Source organism: Meriones unguiculatus, chromosome 10, assembly GCF_030254825.1.
Source record: "Meriones unguiculatus strain TT.TT164.6M chromosome 10, Bangor_MerUng_6.1, whole genome shotgun sequence".
In the NCBI taxonomy this organism is placed as follows: Eukaryota; Metazoa; Chordata; class Mammalia; order Rodentia; family Muridae; genus Meriones; species Meriones unguiculatus.
Window position 1 is genome coordinate 67,453,219 of NC_083358.1, and position 23,937 is coordinate 67,477,155.

Consider the following 23,937-nt stretch of genomic DNA (forward strand, 5'->3'; position numbering starts at 1 on the left):
TCTCACAGCTACCTTGGCACACTTGGAGAATATCTCATCCCAGGAGGCAAGAACCTTCTGGACATCAGCTTCCCATTCCCTTGTCTCCACAGTGGAGTATTCTTTTAAGTCATAAATCGGTTTTTAATCACTCTGCAATGATACTTCAGTGATTGTTTGCAGTTATAATTAAATATAAAGGGTTTCATGATCTATAAGATCCAGCTTATGAGAATATCAGGTTAATATATATCTCCCTCTCTGTATACTTCATAGAAATGAGAGAACACTCTCTCTACAGGAAGAAAAATCACAGAAATATTTCTAACTTCTCTCAGAAACTGAGTGTCCCCCCCCCATCCCTCAGGACTCCCATCTCACCCTAAAGTGGAGGGGGGGAGAATATTCTCATTGGTAAAATGGGAACTGAGGCACCACTTGTCCAACACATATCAGCAACACCTTCACCAGGAGGACGTCTAGCACTGCGGTGTCACACGACCACTGTGTGAACTGGTCCAGGGACTGACAGGCAGAGTTTCTGTCTGTCCCAGGGACTGCAGTGATACTGATGCCCTGCTGCTGCCGCTATTTTGCCATCCGTTCTAGTTTGTTTCCTGTTTTTGTGGTAAGACACTGGCTAAAACCAGCTTGCGGGAGGAAAGGGTTTCTTTCATCTTGCAGGTTACAGCCCATCATTGAGGGAAACTGGGATGGTAGCTCAGGCAGGAACCTGTAGGCAGGAACTGAAGCAGAGCTCATGCAGGAGTGCGACTTCCTGGCTTGCTTCCTCGGCTTGCTTATCTAGCTTTCTTATACAGCACAGGCGCATCTGCTTATGGCTGTCACCACCCACGGTAGGCTGGACCCCCAAACATCGATTATCAATTAAGAAAATGCCTCACAGTCATAGCCATGGGCCCCTCTGATCAGGTTTTCCCCCCTCCCCCCAAGACAGGGTTTCACTGTGTAGCCCTTGGCTGTCCTGGACTCGCTTTGTAGATCAAGCAGGGTAATCCCTAAGTTTCGATGACTTCTTCCAGGTTTGTGTCCTTGACGAAAGAAGCTAACCCTGGCACCATCTGTCTGCTCAGTCTGCTTGTCAAGAACAGGCCCCGCCCTTTGCCTCTGTGGCCTTCACAGTCCCACACTTCCCTTCAGTTCAACTAAACTCTACGGCTTTGCTGACTTAAACTTCTGACCCTGAGCTCCAAAGAAATTAGTTATTTAACTCCTGCAGAGGTTTTTCTTCCTGTCTCAATATGCTCTTTGCCTGTGTCTATAGTAAGTTCTCTTTGAACTCTATAAATCCTGCTGTGGACTCTTTAACCTTTGGCAACCATTCTGTAACCTACATGTGGGGTTACACAGAAGGAGAAGGGGGATTGGGAAGAAGAGATGAAGGGATTTGTAGTGGATAATTGGGATCTGAGTTACTATTATTAAAATTAAAATTGGAATTAAATAGCTTATATAACCAATAGCCAGCCATCAAGGGAAATCAGAACTATTTGACAAATTGCAGCTAATAGAACCAATGCAGCTTGCGAATTTACTATTACTCAATACATTCTGATCTTTGGAAAGAAAAAGACGTCTATTTATATTTCAGACATAACATCGTAGCATGCTTACACCATCCCTGAGATGCCCACATTCTAATCCTTGGACCCTGTGACTGTGACACCTCACAAAACAAAAGGAATTCTTGCAGATGTGTCTAAATTAAGGGATCATCAAATGGGAAGATTATCCTGGCTTGCCAGAGTAGATCCAATATGACCACAAGAGTCTTTCTGAGGGAGAGAGGCTGAAGAGCAAGAGGTGTGATGACAGAAGGGGGCTTGAGGGAGCTGGCTGGGAAACACACAGGGAATGACAGTTGCCTCTAGAAGCTGCAAGGGATAAGGCCACCAATTCTCTCCTCAACCTCCCAGAGGAATAAAAGCAGTTCTAACTTTGGAGATTACCCCAGTAAGATTTATTCTGGACATCTTACTTCTAAACCTGTTAGGTAATGAATCTATGTCATTTGAAGCTGTTAAATGAGGGGTCATTTGTTACAGCAGTCACAGGAAATGACTACAGAGGCATTAAGCAAATTTTATACAGTCTTTAGTACTTTGAATGTGTGTAGCCCTTCAGGGTCAGCATTAGGGGAGTCAATTATCAGTGAACTGTAAGTAAATAGACACGCTGGTTAATGAGACTTTTTGATTCAGAAGAGTGAATGAGCTGGTGTTTATTACGGAACCTTCATAGGTACTATGAGTTACTTGATAAGGGCTGGATGTGATCAAATTAGGAAAAAAAAATCTGTAAAATGCCTAATTTATACAATTAGTTTTACACATAAATAACCCCATGAGCAACAGAAGCTCATTTAGATTTCTTCTCAGTTTTGCTTTAGGCCAATCCAGGTCAGAAGGAACGGAATGTTTTGAGATGTGAAGAAATCTTTTTAGTGAGTCCACATGCACATGTGTGGGCGTGAGAGTGGAGGTAATTCTAGGAGGTAGAGCTGACAGCCTCGACCAGACCAAGCTCCATGGGACTGCTAGTTCTTGTATTTAAATGCTAGTTTTTTCCTCCCTGGCTATCTTTCTTTCTTTCTTTTCTTTCTTTCTTTTTCTCTTTCTTTCTTTCTTTCTTTCTTTCTTTCTTCTTCTTTCTTTCTTTTTCTTTCTTTTTCTCTTTCTTCTTTCTTTCTTTCTTTCTTTCTTTCTTTCTTTCTTTCTCTCTCTTCCCTTCCATTCCCTTTTCCGTTCCCCTCCCCCTTTTCCACCTGACAAGCCCTCCCAATGCATGGCAAAGTGGCCTGGCAACTTGCTATAAAGCCTGGTTAGTTTCAAACTGAAGATCTTCCTGCCCCAGCTTCCTAAGTGCTGAAATCATACCAGCATGCTTGGGCTCGTTCACAGATTTTGTAAGGGGAGTGGGGGGGGGTCAGAAAGCCAGAGGTGGGGTCACTTGCTCAGAAAGGGAACCTAAGCAGCGGAACAGGGTTGATGCTGTGTCCTGAACTTCTCTCTCTCTCCCTCCCTTCCTCCCTTCCTCCCTTCTTCCCAGCCCCCATTCTGGTAATGTTCTCAACTATCAAATCTCTTGGTGTTTTCAAGCCACGTGCTTACTCTGGCACAACTTTCTCATTACTACCAAATGCAACATAAAAAATGAGGTGAGAAACTGTGTATGCTTTCTTGGTTATTTCAAGAATAAATGAGCCTACGATCTAAAGAAAAGTAGCTTTGTAAATAGCTATCTGTGAAATATTACAGCACTGCAGGTTCTGTTATACTTATAAATTTCAGACAACCAGGAACGCAAATATATCTTACAGACTTGAAACTCTTGCTCCAAATAAGGCTATTTTGTAAAGGTATCCATTATTCAGTTGAAGTCACAGGAAATTCTCCTCACTGTATCTATACTCTATCAAAATGCTAATTTGGGTTGAGAGTCAGATTTTACTTCTGCTCCTGTTTCCAGATCTAAGCTGACTGACTGAACTTGTGAGCATGTTCTGTTATTTGTAAAACTGACATACTACCTTAAACAGAGTATTATTTTATTATTTAAAATGGCTGTTACTTCAGGTCACTGAGATGGTCCAAGGCATAAAGACACTTGCTGCCAAGACTCATGGCTTGAGTTCCACCCTAGGAACCCACATGGTGGAGAGACCCAGATCCAACAGGTTGTCCTCAGACTTCCGTACATACACCACAGCATGTATGCACACACGTGTACATACACACAGATGTGGACATGAACAACAAACAAACCACAAATATAGTTCTACCATGTATAAGCTTGTTCTGTTCTGAGTCACTTGATGAGCCATAGTGGCTGCAAATAATGCTGTACAACTTCTAAACTAGCTGATGACTGCGTTTTCTTTCTTCTTTATTTTTAATTTCTTCGTTATTTCCTATTAAGTGGCATGTTATATATCTTACAGCTCTCTTCTTGTGGCTTTTTAAAAGAATATATTTTTAATCCTCTGAGAACTTAATACAGTGTGTTGTGATCATATTCATTCCCTACCATCCAACTCATCCCAGATTCATTCCACTTTTGTCCTCACTAATTTTGTGTTCTTTACCAAAAAACAAAACAAAACAAAACAAAAACCCCAGTTTTATATTGGCCAATACTCTTGAGTAAGAGACCTACCCTGGAGTATATAGCCATTTAACAAAGGTTGCATTAAAGAAAATTGATTCCTGAAGAAGACAGACCAGACAGGAAGAGAGGAGGGAGGAGGAAGCCACCATGGGTTAGGTGGAGAAAGAACCATGTAGGCCAGGAGGAATGGCCTACATGGTTCTGAGAATGGCATGGAAAGGAGTGATCCAGATGAAGAATACAAGCAACTATCTTGGGATTATGGATGGAAGGTAGCCTAGATAGGAATGGTTAAGGCAGACGGCATGGGACAGGGCTGGAAGATATGAGATAGCTAGGTAAAATATTTGTCCAGCACAATGTAAATAAGGCAATTGTAATATGAAAGAAAGAAAGAAAGAAAGAAAGAAAGAAAGAAAGAAAGAAAGAAAGAAAGAGAAAAAGAAAATTGATAAATTGATTCCTGGCAGCTTTCACATGCCAATAGCTCTTCATGGGGTCTACATGCCCATCTCCCACCTACGCTGGGATTTGTCTGGTCTGAGATTGTACACGTGGTCCCACTCCTATGTGCATCCATCTCGTTGCGTTCAGAAACACTGTTCCTTGAAGTCACTCACCTCCTCTGGCTTTTACAATCCTTTGACCCCTCTTGCACAAGGATTCTTGAGTCTTCAGGGAAGGAGTCTTACCTAGAATATTTTAAGAGTTTCCCCAACAATCTCCCAACTTCCTATGTAGATTTCCTTCTTAGCTATGTTCTTCTTACAGTGATATAACGATAAATTTAACAACATTTTGAGCTTAAAAACTCTCTGGGATTCAGGGCATGGTGGCGCATGCCTTTGATCTCAGAGTTTGGGAAGCAGAGGAAGGCAGATCTCTTAGAGTTTGAGGCCAGTCTTGTCTGCAGAGGGAGTTCCAGAACAGCCAGGGCTACACAGAGAAACTCTGTCTCAGAAAACACACACGCACGTACACACACACCAAATAACAACAAAATCTTTTCTGGATGCTGCCTTGAGGTTAATAGCCACACCTTAGCACCCAAAGCTCCATAGATTGGTGTCCTCTTGGCTTATGACACAAATTTGCCTACATCTTCGCTTGCTTCACTGAAGCCACAGGAAAGTCTTGCAGAATTCCCAGAATCTTGTGTCTAGGCCTGTGTGCCGAGCCTTCTGCCTAGTTATAGTATCCCCTTCCAGGTTTTCTCTGGTAGAGTTAAATATTCCATCCATTTTCTTCTGTATCACCCTGCTGTAGTAGTCATGGCACTTAATTTGTAACAATTTGTCTCAACTTTCCTGTACATTCAAGGACGACTTTGTTGTGTTCACCCAGTGTACTGATTCCTAAATAGGACACATATTCTCAGCATGACTTAAATAATACTACTTGTCTTTGTCCTCACTAGTTTTAACCACGTTATTGCATTTCTCTGAAACTTTCAGCTTTATCAAGTTTAAATTCTTCTTCTATCTGGTTTTCTTCAGTCCTTCGCCAATGTGTCTTCTCATACTGAGTTTTAAGTCTTATTTTTCAACAGGTACTCTTTTAGTGTCTGACCAATGTGACCTATGCATCGTGGGTCATGATGCATTCTTGTTTTGGAAAGAAATTATCCCCCCCCCCATCATTTCCCAAAGAAGAATTCTACCCTTCTCTTAAATACCTTCTTATGAAGTCATCTTTGGCTTCTTTTCTGTTTTGCATTCCCAGACTTAGATGTTTTGAACAGGAATAGGCTTTTAAAATAGACTGGTCTTACCCTCACTTTACTTAATATATACCTACAGTTATATCTAGCCAGGGATTCCTGACTTGATAACTTGATGGGTTTTAGACCCACCATGGAGACAAACCTCTGAGCCTGTCTGGGAGGGTTTCTAGATCAGGTAAACTGAGGCGGGAAGGCCCACCCTAATTGTGAGTAGCACTATTCCACAGCTTGGGGGCCTGGGCTGCGTAAAAAGAAAAGTCCTTCAGCGCCAGCACCCATCACTATGCTTCCTGACACTGAAGACTTTCTAGCTGCCTCAGCTCTTGCCAACATGCCTTCAATGCCAGGATGGGCTGTATCTTCTTACACCGTAGGACAAAACATCCCTTACCTCCTCAAGTTGCTTTTGTCATGTGGCTAATCACAATGATTGGAGAAGTAATGGACACATCAGCACCCAGCTTGGAAGAGATGCTCCATAACTGAGTTAGCTGCTTTTTAAGTCTTACATCCTGTCTCAAAATGTAGGACTGTAATTTTTTTTTGAAATCTATAAACATTAGTTTGAGTTGACAGGATATGAAAAAGACAATTTGGACTTCATAGGAATTAGAACATTGTTAATAATTAAAAGGTATAGGGAACAGTGAACAGGGACTAACATAAGGGTAAAACATTCCAGTAATTCAATCTAGACGAGCTTGATTTCACTAATGAGGAGTTTTTAAAAGAAAGGATCTAGATAGAAAACTTCAGTGTGAAATCATTCATTTTATTGTTGTAAAGTTCAGTTAACTACTCCAGTGAGATCCCTCTAAATGATATTCAGAGCTTCATGGCAAAGAGAAGGCAATCAGTTCCCTATTATTCTTATTTTTAACAAGTACTCGTTTAGTGTCTGGCCAATATGATCTATGTGTTTTTTTTCTTCTTCTTCTTCTTCTTTTATTCTCTTTCCTTTATTCTCTTTTGGAAGGCCCCTCTTACCACGTTTCCTTTAAGGGATTGTAATTGCCTTCTAAAGGCATTAATTAGTTATATTCTGTCTTTCTCAAAGATATTTTCCTTGATGCCTTTCCTCTCAAATAAAAAACATTTACTGAGTCGAATTAATTTCCAAAAGAACTTGTTATCCAAATGAATGTGATACTTATGGACACTCGTGGGGAAATCTGTAAATCTCTACACTGGGCATTACAAACCTCTACTTCACTTCGTAATAGGCCCACTTAAATCTTGGCCAATGCCCTCCTTAGAGTGGGGGGAAGTGAACTGACTTCTGGGAAAGTAAATAGGTTTCTGGGAGGCGCTCTTCATATAAGCAGTTCTTTCTTGGTTGTTGTTTGTGACCATGACTAGTATTGCCATCAATTGTTGTAGTTTCTCATTTTGTTTGAAAGCAGGGGCCTCTATGAACAGTGAACATAGTCTAACACTCAACCCAGGAGAGGATTCAGTGTTTAAAGCAGAATAATACAATGTGGCTGTTATATCGTAGTTATTGAATAACTTTTTACTGTGAGGTGCCAAGTTTATCTCTTTATTTTTAAAATTTGTTTTATTGTTATAAGGAAGATCCCAACATCATTCTTCTTCATTTTTAATGTACATGGTCGTTCTGCTGCAAAGTATTTCTGTGTATCATGTGACTGCATTGGTACCTGTGGAGGCCCAAAGAGGGCATTAGGTCCCCTGGAACTCAAGTTACAGGTGCTGGTGAGTCGCCATAAGGGTGCTGGGAATAAAAACCACGTTCTCTGCAGGAGCAGCCACCATTCTTGCTCTTTTAGGATGCAATAAGAGGGGGAAAAAAAGGACAGAAAGACTTCCATTCATATTGAAACCTTCATGAACCATTTGCTGTGTTAGCTCTGTTCTCGGCACCAAGAATGTAATAGCAAATAAGGAAAGGCAAAAATTACTACCTTTTAGGACTTACGTTTAAATGTCATAGCTAAAAAAAAAACCACACACACACCATTCTAGTGACAATATTAAAGGGAAAAAATAAAGTATGGAAGCGAGGATATGAAGTGGACGCTCAGAGTCTAAATGAGATGGCTCTGGACATGCTCACACAGAGAACGTGGCTCTCAACCTTGCTAGTGCCGGGACCCTTTAATACAGTACCTCAAGTTGTGGCAAACACAAACAAAATTATTTTCATTGCTACTTCATAACTGTAGTTTTACTACTGTTTTATCATGACATAAATATCTATGTTTTCTGATGGTCTTAGGCAACCCCTATGAAATGGATGTTCAACTCCCACAAAGGGGTCGCAACCCATAGGCTGAGAACCACTATTTCAAATAAAAATATTTTAAAAAATCATTGTATTTCTATAAAAGGAGAAGAAAGAGATATGTGTGAAAAGAATCTATGGGTCAGTGTGTGGTGGCACATTCCTATCACATGAGAGGCCACGGGAAAACTGATATGCTTGGGAGTCCACTTGGGCTACAGAGTGTGTAGTCCAGCCAAGGTCATATGGCAAGACCATATCTGGAAGACTAATGCCAAAAACAAAACAAAACAAAACAAAACAAACAAACAACCATAGGCATTACATCATTTCTTAAACTAGCCACTTCCAGATGCAATATCTCACTACAGTTACAAGACTGTGTATCGGAGTTCAACATAAACACTGTTGCTGAACTGCCCTGTGATTTTAATCAACAAGAAAGTTGAAGAAATGGCTCATGGCTGCATGCAAGGGGAGCACCAAAGGGTCATGCTTGTATTGAAGGGTCATGCTTGAACAAACACCAGGTGGGAGGACAAAACAAAAAAACAAAACAAAACAACCCAGCTGCTTTTCTATCTTTAACTCATATATGCAAACGAAAACTAGAAGATACCCTGAAATTATTGATACATAATTAGCAAAGAAAGTAACACAAAAACTTAAAGCAGCTCGACACGGAGCCTCTGAAAGACGTTTGTGGAAGTTAAGGGAAGAGATCAAACACGTGAAGTAATACAAAGACCTAGTGTGGTCTTTTGGAAATTTTTGAAAAAAAAAAGAAGTGGGACATGGCACATGTATGTATGGGAGTGGGGTGTAGGAGGTGGGGCAGGCAGGCTTGCTAGCTGAACTGTGCCCCAGCCATCATGCTGAAATCCCTAACACATGGGAACGTGACCTTGTTTAGAAATGAGGTCCTTGCAGGCACCAGTCAATGGAGTCTTACTAGAGAGGCCTTCCCAATCTACACGGCCAGCGTCTTTATAAGCAAACAAAACGATAACTGGACACAGAAGCACACAGGGAAAATATGTGAAAGCTGGGGCCATGCTGCCACAAGCCGAAGAATTACTGGAAGTTGAGAGGGGCCCTCAGAAGGTGCACAGCCCTGCCCTGACTTGTCTTCCGGCCGCCAGAAGTTCAGTAATTTTCTTGTTCCACTCCTGCTTGTGGGGGTTATTACAACAGCCCTAGTGGACTTTTGCAAGGTGATTTTGAGGCGGGTAAAAAAACAAAAAAAGTCTTTTTCTTCCAGCAGCTTGAGCCGCTGTAAATTGGGCACACCTGTCTTTAGTTATGCAGAATTTTTATTTCTGAAAAACCACATAAAATCCCAGTACCTAACACACCAAGAGGCTCTTCTGATGTGCGTATGTGAACAGTAGAGACCGGTCTGTGAGTCAAGATGAAGAAAGTCCCTTCAGAGAATAAGAGCGGAAAGAGGAAAGAGATCAGCTATCTTCTTCCTACAGCTCGCGAGAGCCCAGGGATAGAGTCCGCGCCCTAACCAACCACACAAGGGTCAGGACTCCCCCAGCCTCCGTTCCGTTCAGAGAGCCTAGCCCGGACCCGAACCTTGCACTCAAGCCAGGTGGAGGCGGCGCCCGCGATGGGAGGTCCCCGGGCTGCTCACCCTCCACCGGATTGCCCCGGGCCACAGTCGGACTTTCAATTTTTTTTCTGACCTGAGCACGTTTTCCTCCCCCGGCCCAGCGGGAGAGCGGCGGACACACCCCAGAGGGCCCGGTCCGACGGCTGCCCGGTTAGAGGGCTTTAGGTGTGCGCTCCCCTAGGGGAGGCCGTGACCTTGCAGCCACCGTCCGCTCGACCCGCTTCCCCTCCAGCCCAGCAGGGCAGCCAGATGCGCCCCGGGAACACGCCCGCGGGCGTCCGCGTCCTCCAGCTCCGCCGCCCCTCAAGTGCTCGCCTGGGGCGTCCGCTGCACCGCGCCGCCCTGCCCCGCACGCTCGGGGCCGAGAGACTCCTTCCCGGTGGCGACCTCAGCCCGCCCTCCGCCCCTCGGGAAACGACCGGCGGGTCCGCAGACACACGCGGCCCCGGGCGGGCTCAGCCTCGCCGGCCGCGGGCAGGAGGCGAAGCTGTCCGCACTGGGCATGCGCGGAGGGGAGGGCGGGGCTGGGCCGCGCGTCGGGAGGGCGGGGCTGGGCCGCGCGTCGGGAGGGCGGGGCGCTGGGCTCGGGACCGCTCGGCGCCTCCCGCTCGCTCGGTCGCTGGCTCGGCCGCCCGCTTGCCCGCAGCCGCGCCCGCCGCAGGCTGCGCCCGGCCGCCCCGCCCCGCCCCGCCCCGCCCCCCGCCGCTCGTCCCCGCCGCGGCCGCGCCGCCCGCAGCCGCAGCCGCTGCTCCTCCCCGGCGGCCGCCCCCCGCGGGTCCCTCCCTGGCTGCGGGAGACGCGGAGGCAGAGGGAGGACGCCACCGCGCCGCCCGCACCCGGACCCTGCGCCTCGCCCCGCCGCTCCTCACTCTGTGGGAGGAACATGGGTAAGTCCTCCTCGCCGTCATTGCCTGACATTTTCTCTCTCTCCCTCTTCTTCTTCTCCTTCCCCGCCTCGGCGTGCTGCAGGGTGGCGGTGCAGCTCCCGTGCAAAGTTGCCGGCTCTCCCCCGGGGGCGCCGGGCGGCGGCTCTCCCCCGGGGGCCGCGGGCGCACGCGGGGAGAGCCGGGGCCGGCGGGGTCGCGCGCGGGGTGGGGTCGGCGGCCGGCCCCGCGCCTCGCCTCCCCTCCTCCACGCTTCCTGCGGCCGCCGGGCCGCGCGGGGCGTCCCCGGGGCTCGGGAGGCCGCCCTGCCGCAGGCTCGCTCCCACCGCCGGCCGGACCACTTGGCGGAACTTCCTTCCCCAGCCGCCAAGTAGTTTGGGAGGGCGGCCAGCCTCCGAGGTGGAGGTGGTGACGGCTCGCCCGCGGCCGTGGGCACCGCGAGGCTGGCGGGAGCCGCTAGCTGTTGAATCGGAGTCGGGTCGCTACGGCGTGCACGGTTCCGGCCCTCCAGCGGTTTTCTGGGGTTCCTCGGTCAGGCTGCCGTAGCTGCAAAACTGCACCCTGTTAATAAACACATTGTTACGGAATCGGCGAGCTGCTCCTTCTGCCCCAGCTCCCTCTGCCTAAATCTGCATAATCTGATTCTAGTTGCCATTGTATTTATAGTTGATCCCAAGAGAACGGCTACCTCGAAACAGATGTTGTATAAAAGTGTTTACGTTTGCACCTGGAATTTCCATCGGATGCTACTTACCTGTGCGTAATTGCAAGAGCACAGGATTCTCTCCTGTAATTAAGAGCGAAAAGTTTCCTTTGATAGTAACAACTTAGATCGTCCTCCCCAGTGCACGTTCCCCAGTTTGCGTCCACTCCTGTCTTTCATAATTCCCCCCTTTAAAAATTGGCTTTCCTCGGCGTCCCTCCTCTCGGACTTTCCCCACTCCTGTGCAAGTTATTGATGAGTGTGGTCCTTTAATCTGTCAGTACAGCGCTCAACGCCTAGATTTAGGCCATGGCAATTCAGAACCCCCAAGGAAGTATCTGAATCCAGAAATGATGTGGTAGAATTTCCCGGAAGAGCAAATGCTCTGAGCTTTGAGTCAGACCTTTGGCCATTTAGTAGGAAGAAGACAGTTGAAGGAGGAGGTGGTTTGAATGAAAAAACTATGACCCTGTATTTTTGTTTTTACTCGTTTGTCTTCTAATTGAATACTGCTGACGCGTGGAACAAACTTCTGTAAAAACAGGGTATTTCATTTTTACGTCCCTTTTTCTAGGAATAAAATTTTTAATGAATATTAATCCAGATTACAGTTTAAAACCTGTGTGTTTAAAAGATTTTAATTACAGGTACAGGTTTGCTGTAGAAACAAGGCTCATTTTTTTTCGAGGTGCTATTTAGTTAAAACTCATTTTAACTAAACACTCGAAGTGTTGAATCAGTATTTTTTTCAGTGGGAGAATATCCAGAGTTTGTTGAAAACTAGGGAATAAGAAGACCCACAACAGAGTAAATTACTTAATAATCTTGCAATTTTTGAATGCTGTTGCTTAATTAAAATTTAAAAAACCAGGAGCCAAATAGAAACCCATTTTCTTTTGAAGCTTCTCAGAATCCCTTAGCATTCCTCCTCTTACCACTTGGGGTACCTTGTTAGAAGTTTTTGTTGTTGTTGTTTTGTTTTGTCATGTTTCACTTGCATAATCTCTAATGGAGCTATTTGTATGTTTTGTTGCATTTACTCTTGAGTTCAAGATGATATTTATGTCCTGATTTTTGTGGCTCTTGTAGTAGTTTTAACATAGTATGTGTTTAGTAAAACTTAGCTAATTTATTTAATACTTCCACTTACTTCCAGCTCTTGAACTTGAAAACTAGGCCCTGAACAAATACATGGATTCATAGACATGGAGGTATAGAAAAAGTCTAGCTTTAAGGCCTTTCATTAAAAAAGGTTGTTTCAGGAGTGTGGGTTTTGAAGTCAACCTCAGGTATGCAGTTTCCTTCTGTAATGCTATTTCTAGTGATTAAGATGTTTTTGTATGATCAGGAGGTACATAAAATAATAAAACATTGGAACCTTGGAAGATAATTTTGTATCTGAGCCACTGAAGTTATACCAACTCCTCAGACCTACCACTTAATCACTTAATGTCAGGGGAATTACTCTTTACTTTGTCTCTTAAAGAAATAAATACGATATATTCTATTTATTTTAGACATGGTCTGTTTTATTTTTGTGATCCGAGGGATTGAACCCTAGGGCCTTGTGCATATATGAAGCCCAGGTGGAACCTTTAAAGGATATTTTATGGCAATAACTTTTCTCCATAAGAAAACAAAGGAAAATGTCTATGTAACCTTGCAGATCACAGCAATTATTTTATGCGTATACGTTATCATATTCCAGTTGATAGAAAATCAATCCTATTGGGTGTCCTGTGGGGAGGAGAAAATTGAGAAAGATGGACATACTTCAGGTTTCTTACAGTCTTACGAACTACATGACCCACACATAACTATAATAGAAATGAATGTCTAAGTAGCAGATGTGATGGAACATAGCTGTAGTCCTGCCGCATTGGAGGAGTGGCTGAGGCAGGAGGATCTAGAGGACTGATGAGTTGGAAGCCGGCCTGGCCTGCCTAGCTGGATTAAAAAGGAAAGTTATCTCTTCTCAAACAGCAAAAGGTAAAAACAAAAAATCTGCAAATGATACAGAGTGTCTTTGTATATGTTACAAAGATGCTGGGGATGCAGAGGATTTAGAGAAATGTTATGTGAACCAAAAGTTTAGTTACACTAAAAAGGCAGAGACAGGGACCATTGACTAAGAAGAGGGGGATAACATTAGTGGAAATAGACAGGGGATTTTGACATTTCTAGGCTATGATTAATTTTTAACTAGAGAAAAATGACAGACGGTGGGTGACAGAAGTGAAAAAGTATTAGCAATCACCAGATAGTGGAAGGTCTTAAATGCTAAGCTGAAGAGTTTGCCCTTGTTGAAGGAACCATTAAATGTGTCTATGCAGTAGAATGTTACTGTTCTCGTACCTGACAATCCTCACACTTCTTTGACATTCTCTTTTCTTATGCCTGTATCTTAGGTGTTTTGTTGTTTTCTTTTGTTTTTTTGTTTTTGTTTTTTTATAGTTTTTACTTTTGTGGTATCTGTCATTAGATATTTTGGTTTAATGTTAAGTTTTGAGGAGTGCAAAATCATTCAAACTAGAGCAATACAAAGTCTGTTTTCGTTACAGATTTTTATGCTGTTTGAAATGTACCCTGTATCTCAGATGTCTTACATTTATTCCTATCTATGTACAATGTTTTTCTTTAGTTTTCAAATGGAAATTTCTTCCATTTGAACCAGTGTGTTAGCTTTTTCTAAATAAATGGCCTTCAGATCTCTTTCTCCCTGAGACAGGGTCTGTATTCAGACTTCAGAAGAATAGAATTCTTACAGTACGTGTATTTCTACAGCATTGGTACTTGAAGGAATTTCTGGAAATAAGCCAGAATGAGGCTAGTGATGATGGGAACAGCTAATGTGGGCTACGAGCTATGACCACTTGTGTTTGTAAAGTCCAGAGTTCCCCTCCCTCTTTTCTTTCCAGAAGGACTTTAGATACCTGTTGGTGTACACACACACACACACACACACACACACACAGACAGACACACACACACAAACAAACAAAAAAATGCTACAACCTTATATCTACCAGACTATTAGACGAAACTATGAAAAATTAATTGAAACTCATTTGAGTTCAAACCTAAATTCAATATATAATTAATCGATATTTATTTTTAGTTGATTATAGACTTCTTAACATGTGATTATATTGCATACGCAACATATTGAAATAATTTCACGGACACATAATAATAAAATATAGTGAAAAGAAGGTAGTGATGTTCTGCATAATAGAAACACCTATTTTAATATGGCTTCTCCAAGTGCCTATCGTTTAATTTTCAATAATGGTTTTAATAACCGTCTCAGTTTTCCAAAAAGTAATAAACCTGTCTTGCGGGTCAGTACAGTATTCTTTAGAACTCCATTGAGGTAGCAGTTACCAACCACTGATGTCAGTTGTCATGCTGCACCTTATATAATTTATAGGATTTCAACAGTTAAATAATGGGATGACGCTCCGTATTTTACTGATTGAAACAAATAATTTATCCAAAAGGCTAGGACATTCTAAAAAAAAAATCTTGATGTTTCAAGTAGATTTCAAATTTTAGCTTGCATAAGAGTCATCTGGAGAGGTTGTTAAAAAACTTAGTGGGGCAGCTGACAACTCTGAGCCAGTAGGGTTGCACGGGCAGGCCAGCCTCAGGTGACGCCGTGCTGGGAAGAGCACCAGCGCACAGCAGGGGCTGGCAGACTTCGTAAAGGGCCAGATGGCAAATATTTCAGACTGCTAGGCCGGGAGGCAGAACCAGGAGCGTTAAACAGGAAAAAAAGAAATACACGAGGAACGAAAACAGACAACTGTCATCTTCAAAACACAGCAACAGTGATTGGACATAGTTCGTGTAGTACAGAGTGAACGATGGAATTGTTCTGAGGGACTACGTTACATTTAGTTATGGTTCTAATTTACTGTATCGTCAGGATCCATTGTAGACTATCCATTAATGCAGAACTCAAGTGCAGTCTTCCGGTTTTGTCTGTGAAATTTTTCACAGAGGTATTGCCAGGTACCTGTGATTCTTTCTTGTTTTGGATGTGTTGAGGGGTAGACACAGGGCGCTCTGCTCTGTTCTTAATGAGCCTCCTTATTTGGGAGGCATTTAGAGAATTCTCTGTGCTCTCTTCATATTTTCCAGTCTGCGTTCTGAGTAAACTACTTCCAGTTGAAGACTCAGTGGGAGGACCTAGTGAGCTTGTGAAAAGCTGCACTGTATTTTTTGAGCTTGAAAAATAAACCCGTGAAGTTTTGTGTGTTCATGGAGATCTTAACAGTTGACAACACAGGAGCTGCACAACTGATGAGTTGATGCTTGTGATTGGAGCAGAGTTGTCCAGATGACTTTACTGTCACGTAAATTTCTCATAGAAGTTTTACATTGACTTTGGAATGAGATGCATTAAGAAACATCAAATCTGCAGGAAAATCTACATTTTGAAGACAAGGGTTTGGAAGCGGTTGTTTTCTCTCTTTCTCTCTCTCTGTAGTGAGCGTTTATTTCTTTTTGTCCAGAGCATCCTTTTTTTTTTTTTTTTTAAATCAACTGTAACTCTGCGAATGCTAACCTACTAGGTGCCCATGTGTCCAGGCAGGTTGAGAGGTTTCAGTTTCTGCTTTAAATGGGGATGGACAGAACTCCACAGTGGGGTGGTTAAGTCTGTGAATGCAAATCAGGGGCCCTCTTGGTAGCACAAAGGATGCGAAGGATAGAACAAATGATTTTCTCCTTAGAAACCTGTTAGTGAAGAGCAGTCAGCTTCAAACAGCACATGTTTGTAAAACACAGCTTATAAGTTGCTTAAATTAGCCTCTTTGCGTTCTTCATATATTTTTGATTCCACTTCAGGTTATCCAGGATCAACATCTTCTTAATCTTGAAGATACTCTTTCTTACCATTGTTCTGTGTAAAAGCTTTGTAGAACTAAATTTTTAAGTAGTTTGGAATGGACCTCTTGAAAAACAAAACAAGACCCAACAACTGATAACAGGTAACTTATCAAGCTAGGAAAAATCCCGCCAGTCTTTCCCTTTAGTTTGGTTGCCCCTTACTGTTCTTCTGTCCCCCACCCCTGCTTCCTGTTGACGGTACTGTGAGCACTTGCCCCCACGCCCTGCCTTCGGAGTGGGTGCTGTTGAGCAAACGCAAGTCCTCTATCAGGGGAAGCGCACGCTTTGCCAGCTGAGCTGCTTCCTGTTCCCCTTCTTGGGAGGCACGAAGGAACATCTAATCACCACAGATGAACATTCAGAGCAGGCCAAAGCGTGATTTAGCCAGAGTCCAACTTGGTGAGGCCAGTGCATTTGTAGAGCTTTCAGGTTGAGGGTTGATTTACAAATCATGCATGGCCCCACCCCTGCCCCCTCGCCACTGCCAAGTACAACCCTAGGATGATGGCCACATCATGGAAGCTGCCTCATGGAGTCCTACTTTCAGTTCAACTTCTAATTCCCGTGTACTGTTGGCATCTCCAAAGACCACCTGCAGTTGGGAGTTAGGTGGTTAGTCTCGGGAGGGTCTCCTGACTGACTTCATCCACTCCCCAGGGAGTCCCAGTAGCTCTGGTACTGTTATTAGTACCTTAGGCCTGGCCAGCACTGTATTGTTCTGCTCTAGTTACCATAGCTACCAGGGCAAAACCCAAGATGGAATCCTGTTATGTCTAGGGAAAAAGCTGCCATTACAGTACCTCCCCAGACTCTAAAAGGCTATTTATTCTTAAATAAGCTTCTAGAGAGTTGGCTGTGTTGCAGTCAAATATAATTAACTCACCATGGGTAAGTAATTTTTCTTGCCTGAATAAGAAATGTGCCACTTGGAAACTTGCTTGTGTCTTTATTTCTTGGAGAAATTTTGCTGTGACAATATATTTTGTTATCTGTCTCCTCAGTTCTTTGATGATGGCTATCCTGTGAGTTGGGAATGTGATGAATGCTTGGTCTGTTGAAATTGACGCATACTGAATTTTTCTACGGTACCTACAGTGTTAGTATATAACAGTGATTTGCCAACCACTCAATGACAAAATAATCTACATAGCACTTTAAATTTCTTAAAAGCATGATATTTGAAGTTAATGGGTCCTTCAGTTACAGGGTGATTATATTGGTTTGCTGAAAGTTATTCTTGTTGTAAGTAAGAAACACAGTAAGTTAATACTTCTAGTCTAACTTACCTACATACTAACACAGTAACTCAGTAAACTATAAACTGTTTAGTTTTCAGTCTATGGTACCACTGTTAGAATTGGACTGATCATGGGTATGTGAAACAGATCAAAATTCAAAGTATGGCTTATCTCCAATGTATATTTCTTTTGCACTATCTGAATGTTAATACAAGTTGGGGTCTGTAAACTTACTGATTTGATGTGCTGGTCAAAATGAAATGCTGACTTCTTAAATAGTGCAGAAAATGTGGCTCCATTGGGTGGGCCTGCAGTCCTGCATGATAACCCTGAGTAGTATTGAGTGAAGAATCCTTCATCAAGGCTGGACACGCCAGCAAGTTCAATACTGTTGTTCATGTAAGGAACTGGATTAACGTAAAACTCTCTGAACTTTCCAACCTATCTTATATCCGCGGGGTTCACTCTTTATTTAAAGTTGACTCATGAAGGGATCTGAATTCACAGTGTGTAGAATTTCTATCGTGTCTGAATTACAAAAGATTTTACCTCACTAAAATGGGGTATGGTTGAACTTAACCACATTTTGAAAATTAATAAATTAAAATTAAAAAGCTATGAAGATTAAGTCATACAACTAGTCAATAACACACCTGCCTGTAATACATAGTTATAAGCCATAGTTAAGCTGAAAGTTCAGTTGACTAGAATGAAATAAGAACTAAGAGAAAGACAGAAACGTTTTCTCAGCTTTTTCATAAACTCTAGTGTAGAGGTCAGAGAGGAGGTTTGGTGGTTAAGAGCACTTGCTGCTCTTGGAGAAGACCCGGTTTGTTTCCCAGCACCCATGTGGTGGCTCACAACCATCTGTAACTCTGTTTATAGGGGATCCAGTGGCCTCTTCTACATTGAGCACCCAATACATACATGCCCATGGAGGCAGAACATCATACACATAAAATAAATCTTAAAATTAAAAAAATGATATCTTTAGTATAGCCTTTGACAAGTTACTCAAATTCTTTACATGCCTTCTTCATTATACCCTAAAAATAGTACCACTATTGAACAGAAACCAAAGAATAGGTTACCAGTGAAAATTAAAAGTTAGGGGAGCTCATTTCAGGGCAACCGTGACCTCCAAGCTCAAGCACCTGATGGAAACTTCGTTATTTTATACGAACTGTTGCCGTATTCTTCCTTTATTTTTGGCCTTGGAGCGTTAACTTTTTTCTAGGAAAAAAATAACGGGATCATCAGGGCCGTAAGGCTATTACATTGTTTCTAAGGAGCATTATTTTATTATGTTTTACAAAGCATTTGCTAGTATATATGACAACATGAGATTGTTATCTAAGAGCTACACAAACAATACTGTTATGTTGCTCTTGTCTAAGTTACAGAAAGGACATACAAATTATGTAAGATAATCTCAAGTAACTACGAGGTTCTCTTCACTTGTGCAGGGATTTTTTAACAGAACAAGCAAAGCAGAATTCATCATACTTTTAGCATTGCTTTGAAAGCCGTGAGAGAGACACCCCACCTTAGATGTTTTGAAAAGAAGAACTTTGTCAGGTTGGAAAAAGGTGTTTGCTGTGAGTCTTGAAAGACATTCCTGCTTCAGGATTAAGTAGTTGGTACCTATCATTGTAAACAAAGCAGAAAATTGGTGAACGTCTGCCTCACAGAAACGTGAATGTCAACTTGGAAAATAGGTTTGGTTTAATATAATTAGAACAAACAAAATTTCATGTGAACTGATTAACTCCCCCTTTCCTGCAAACATTCATTTTTGGAAAGGTTATGATGTTAAGCTGCAGGACAAACTAACAGCTGTCCATTGAGACACACTTCTGGCTTTTGCCTGGTTCGTAGAAGCACTGTCAGTCAAGCCAGAAACAAAGCAGAATTACATAGTCGTTGTTAACAGAAATGACAAAACAGGTAGTGCAAGCAGTCCTCTTCCACTTTGGAGAAGCTTTAACTACAGACAAAGACTAAAATAAGCTGGGCGTGGTGGCACGCTCCTGTAGTCTTAGCACGTAGGCAGAGGCAGGTGGTGCTTTGTGAGCACGAGGCCAGCCTGGTCTACAAGGCGAGTCCAGGACAGCCAAGGATACACAGAGAAACTCTGTCTCAAAAAACAAATAACAAAACAAAAAATCAAACAAACAAACGAAAGAATAATGTAAAGGAAATGAGTAACAGAAACACATAAGGTCTTAATTTTGAATCCTCAGAGAAAACACAGACTCAAGAATTGGAATAATGGGGCTAGAAAGATGGGGCAGTGGCCTCAGTGGAGGAATGGATGCACAAATTGTGGTATATCTACTACACAATGGAATATTACTCAGCAATAAAAAACAAGGAAATCATGATATTTGCAGGTAGATGGTGGGATATGGAAAAGATCATCCTGAGTGAGCTGTCCCAGAAGCAGAAAGACGCACACAGTATATACTCACTCATATAGACATATAATATAGGATAAAGCTACTAAAGTCTGTACACCTAAAGAAATTAATCAAGAGGGAGGACTCTTGCTAAAATGCTCATTTCCTATCCAGAAAGGCAAAGAGGATGGACTTCAGAAGAAGGACAAGAGGGAATAAGTCAGGAGCCTGACACAGAGGACCTCTGAAAGGCTCTGCCCTGCAGAATATCAATGCAGATGCTGAGACTTATGGGCAACCTTTGGGCAGAGTGCAGCGAATCTTATGAAAGAAGTGGGAAACAGCAAGGTCTGGAGAGGACAGGAACTCCACAAGGAGAGCAACAGAACCAAAAAATCTGAGCACAGGGGTCTTTCCTGAGACTGATACTCCAACCAAGGACTATGCATGCAGATAACCTAAGACCCCTGCACAGATGTAGCCCATGGCAGTTCAGTATGCAAGGGGTTCCATTATAGTAGGAACAGGGACTGTCTCTGACATGAACTGATTGGCCTGCTCTTTAATTACCTCCCCCTGAGGGTGAAGCAGCATTACCAGGCCACAGAAGATTACAATGCAGCCACTCCTGATGAGACCTTATTGACTAGGATCAGAGGAAGGAAAAGAAGACCTCCCCTATCAGTGGACTTGGGGAGGGGCATGCATGCAGAGGGTGGAGGAAGGGAGGGATTGGGACAGGAGGAGGGAGGGAACCACAGGGGGGATACAAAGTGAATAAAGTGTAATTAATAAAGAATTAAAAAACACAAACAAACAAACAAAAAAACAGATGGGACAGTGGTTAAGAGCCTGTCTGCTCTTCCAGAGGTCCTGAATTCAATTCCAGGCAACCACATGGTGGCTCACAACCATCTATAATGTGATCTGATGCCTTTTTCTGGCATTTTAGATGTACATGCAAATAGACCACTTATGTACATAAGATAAATCTTAAAAAAAGAATCAGAATAACGATAGATCACAATTTCCAGCACCCACTGCAGTTTCTCTAGTTTCTCTGGCATGTACACATGTTTACTGCTTATAGAGCTCTGGACTTCTTCCCTAGAATTTATTTCCTTTATGAATTTAAACACCTAATAAAAGCTAGAGTACATATCTATTAGACATCCCCTTTGTTACTGTGGCAGAGTGTCCTCTGCCATATTTAATCATTTGTTTTGTTTTTAATTACCAATGCAGACATGTAGCCAGTTGTTACCTAGCATAACTGTTAAATTTAGTTGGACATTTTCATTCTCGAGGAGCTTCCATCTACCTGACGCAGCATACAGAAAGCCCTTGTATTTTGCATAGTTCTGATCTGCACAGAGTGAGTTTATCTGTACTAACTGCTTGCACAGAAGAAAGGCCAGAACTTTGAAAACATGTCTAGATTCCTCGAAATGCTGGGTTGTATTCTGGCCAAATGATTCCAGTTCTGAATTCAGTTCAGTTGACAATAGTTACTTCACGGGAAGGTTTTCAGGTATTATGTGAATGCTAGCATCCATTCCCAAAGAATCATGTTTGTAAAACTTGATCTTGTATTCAGAAGTTAAACTGACAGAGTCATGTTTATTGTACTTATGTAACCAGGAGTGATCGTTGTTATGATAGCAGGTTATATTTCTCAAAGATGGCTGTAATAATTTCTTGCTCTGCGTAACTGTCTATGACTTTCTGTCCCCTTTGGGAGTTAGGATCTACTTCCCCTGTTGAATCTGAATATACCTATGACTTGTTTTTAATCTGTAGAAGGCAGAATTCAGTGACTTTCCTGCCCCAGTCAGAAAAGTGAACAGTGCTTCTCTTCGCAGCCCTGTTCTGCCTGCCTCCCTGAGCAGGCTGCCATGGCGGTAGAAACTGAAGCCTTGTGTTAAGGGGCTGGTGTCAGGTCTTAGTTCTAGTGCGCAAGCTGTGCCTGGCCAGTCATCAGAACTGTGTGTGAATGAACCATTGCTGAGATGATGGCCCAGACGCAGCCAGTGGGCCACTTCAGAATCACCCCAGGTTTCTAAGACGCAACATAAAGGTCTGAACCTTGTGGAGAAGATAAGAACGCCTTGCTTAAGCCACAGGTGGGCATGCATATTCCTAGCTCATGGAACCTGTATGCATAGTGTAAAGGCTTTGGTTGCACACCAGTAGGTTCGGCGTGATTTGTGATAATTTGATGATAATTGGAGCGTTTCCTCAGTAAGAAACAGGTTGGTACTAAAATTCATCTAGAAGTAAACAAGTGCTTCCTGTGTTTTTATGTAGCTTCCCATGCAGATAACTCCATAGGGAATTTTGCCCATAAGCCCTGGTAATTGGGCGGCAGAGCATTATTCCATACAGTAGTATAAACATCTTCCAGAAAGGTCATAGGGAATTACCAGGGAGTTAGTGGTTTTTTGCTAAACATTTTTAATGATTGATAAAATGGGCTGTGTATTTTGAAGTTGCATATGTGTGCTGCACACGTGGGCAGAGTATTTCCAGAAAGATAGATGAGAAGTGCTAACACTCGTTGCTTCTGGGAGTAAACTGGAATGCGTAAATGTTATGCCCGCCAAGATAAAAGTTAAAAAGTGTATGATTTTTATATTGTGAAAAATGGGGAGAACTGTGTTGCATTCATCTGTGTGTCTTTAGCGTTGAGAGCAATATTTAGTGATTGGTAGGCATCTAGTTCAGATTGGAATAAACGAGTGTGATATTTTCTTACTTTATTGATCATCTTGACATGTGACATTCTAAATCTTTTCTCACACAGCTCCTCAGTTCTCAAGAAAGCTGTTCATAGAACTGTATCTGTCCGTGTCCAATCAGGAGACAAAACACAACTATGTGCTAGATGACAGACAGACAGACAGACAGACAGACAGATAGATAGATAGATAGATAGATAGATAGATAGATAGATATTGTAGCAGGACACACGAAATCTGTATTTGAAGACACAGCTTATTGCTCACAACTTTTTTTTTAACTTTTTTTTTTATCAGTTACATTTTATTAACTCTGTATCCCAGCCGTGTCCTGATCCCTCATTCCCTCCCAGTCCCTCCCTCCCTCCCTCCCTCATCTCCACCGTGCCCCTTTCCAAGTCCACTGATAGGGGGGACCTCCTCCCCATTCATCTGATCCTGTTTTATCAGGTATCTTCAGGACTGGCTGCAAAGCCCTCCTCTGTGGCCTAACAGGACTGCTCCTCCCTTCGGGGATGGGGAGACCAAAGAGCCAGTCATTGAGTTCCTGTTAGAAATAGTCCCTGTTCCCCTCACTTTGGGAAACCAATTGGTTACTGAGCTACCACAGGCTACATCTGAGTGGAGGTTCTAGGTTATATCCATACATGGTCCTTGGTTGAATGTCAGTCTCAGAAAAGACCCTGTGCCCAGATATATTTGGTCCTTGTGGAGCTCCTATCCTTTCCCCATCAGACTAACTCCCCTTCTTTCTTATGATTCCCTGTACTCTGCCAAGCTCACAACTTTTTAAAAAATATTTTACTTAGTTTTTTATGAGTACGGTGTTTGTCTGCATGTGTATCTACATCACTGTGTGCCTGGTGCCCATGAGGTCACCAGTGTCACGTCCCCTGAAACTGGAGTTCTGGATGATTGCTAGCTGCCACATGGAACTGAACCAGGGTCCACTGGAAGAACAGCCAGTGCTCCTGCACCAAGCTCTCTCACCAGCCCCTGCTCAGAGCATTTTCATGCTGCTCTCCATATCACTGCATAGTGATGGGATTAAGAACCTGGTACTAGGCACCAGAGAGATTCCTCAGTGGTTAAGAGCACTGCCTGCCTGCTCTTCCAAAGGACCTAGGTTCAACTGCCAGCACCCACATGGCAGCTCACAACCTTCATACCAATGCACAAAGAATAAAATAAAGTATTAAAAAAAAAAAAAAAAGAACCGGGTATTATCTGCACATGGAACCCTAAATGTAGGACACCAAAAGGTTAGATAGGTTAGATAGGGCCCTAGCCAATAAATATATACACATACCCTTGTTACATAAATCTCCTCTTGGGAAGCAGAAATAATCTCTTTATTGTCCTGCCTTAAAAAGAGTTAAAAACATATCT

The 23,937-nt window shown here is 42.9% G+C and overlaps 1 protein-coding gene across 4 annotated transcripts in view; it reads left to right on the plus strand.

Moving 5' to 3' along the window:
- Positions 1–10,390: 10,390 nt before the first annotated feature.
- Rap1gds1 (Rap1 GTPase-GDP dissociation stimulator 1) overlaps positions 10,391–23,937 on the plus strand; it is a 123,544-nt gene continuing 109,997 nt past the window's right edge. Inside the window, exon 1 of one of the 4 annotated variants that reach the window (XM_060392633.1) lies at positions 10,391–10,580. In XM_060392633.1, coding sequence (XP_060248616.1) covers positions 10,577–10,580 — 4 coding nt within the window. In that variant the 5' untranslated portion in view covers positions 10,391–10,576. The remainder of the gene's footprint in view (positions 10,581–23,937) is intronic. The other 3 variants (XM_060392632.1, XM_060392635.1, XM_060392634.1) reach the window with 3 other exon arrangements.